The 1,118-nt window shown below is 40.6% G+C and overlaps 1 protein-coding gene across 1 annotated transcript; it reads right to left on the bottom strand.

Moving 5' to 3' along the window:
- Positions 1–289: 289 nt before the first annotated feature.
- LOC107682759 (cation-independent mannose-6-phosphate receptor-like) lies at positions 290–1,007 on the bottom strand (the record flags this gene model as incomplete). Its single annotated transcript, XM_016478907.1, has 3 exons — positions 827–1,007; positions 641–744; positions 290–445 (listed from the first exon to the last, which is right to left on the bottom strand). Coding segments are annotated over exons 1-3 (430 nt in total), but the record flags the coding sequence as incomplete, so codon positions are not given.
- Between the last annotated feature and the right edge of the window lie 111 nt (positions 1,008–1,118).

Below are 1,118 nucleotides of genomic sequence, written 5' to 3' on the forward strand. Positions count from 1 at the left end.
AGGGGGGGGGGGGTTAGTTTAAAACTAATTACGTTTTAAAAAACATTCCACTAGACAAGTTTTTAAATTGGAATTTCACAATATTCCAGCTTTTTTGATCAAATAAATGCAGCCTTGGTGAGCATAACATTTAAAAATCTTAAGGATCCTAAATTTTATAGTGTATTTATTTACTTGTCATTAAAGAACTAAAAATAAACCATGAAAGTAACTTAAAAAAAAATAAAATAAAATCAAGCCACAAGTTTGACTTCACTTCCCAGAACACAATCATTCTGCTCATCTCTACCTGGGTAACGCGTAAGAGGCGACAGATCATAACGCTTCTTGTTGTCTGTGACTCGACACATCAGGTCTTCCTTCTCCTTCACACATGCGTATGCTGTTTGCCAGTCAAAGTAATACGTGCAGTCAGACTCTCCCGTAAAGACCGGCTGGCCATACTCTGCAAACCACAAGTCAGCTGTGAGCGAAACATTTTGAAAAGCAAATTTCCGACATGAAACAGTCATCTAGGTCACATTGTTGCATTTCCTTCTTTTTGGTTCTGATCCAATTAAACTTCCTCAATCAGGCAGGGTTAAAAGAGAAGCGCTGTGGTCTAACGAGTCGCTATGAGACGAGTCATTGTGTCACTCACCAGCCGTTGCATTGCACTCAAAGTTAATGATGGTCATGCGCTGGAATCCAGTGCTGCATCTGCTGCCGTCTGGGTAGATTAGCGTGAGATCACCATCTGAATATCTTAAGAGAAAAGAGAAAAGGGTTACAACTGCTCTTCAGTTTACATTTTCAGTGTAAATCAGTAACACAATCTAAGGCCAACCTCAGAGTTTGGTTCTGGAATCTCCCAGCAATCTTCTTCACATTATCCGTGTCTTTGACTTGGCAGGCAGACACGTAACCTTTGTTGTCAACACACTGTCCAGCGCTGGTCTCCCCACACACGTTCAGATAGAAGATATAGGTGTCCTGATCATTTTTGGCCTCAGCCATATAGGGTTTGCCAGTAGCTAAGGATAAAGAAATGTGACGAATGGTAAAGCATTATATTTGATAAGTAAGTACTCGATCACATCAAGGATGAACCACAACTGTATGGACTTATCGGAGAAGGG

The sequence above is a fragment of the Sinocyclocheilus anshuiensis genome, unplaced genomic scaffold (genome assembly GCF_001515605.1).
Source record: "Sinocyclocheilus anshuiensis isolate Anshui unplaced genomic scaffold, SAMN03320099.WGS_v1.1 C32559505, whole genome shotgun sequence".
Taxonomy (NCBI): Eukaryota; Metazoa; Chordata; class Actinopteri; order Cypriniformes; family Cyprinidae; genus Sinocyclocheilus; species Sinocyclocheilus anshuiensis.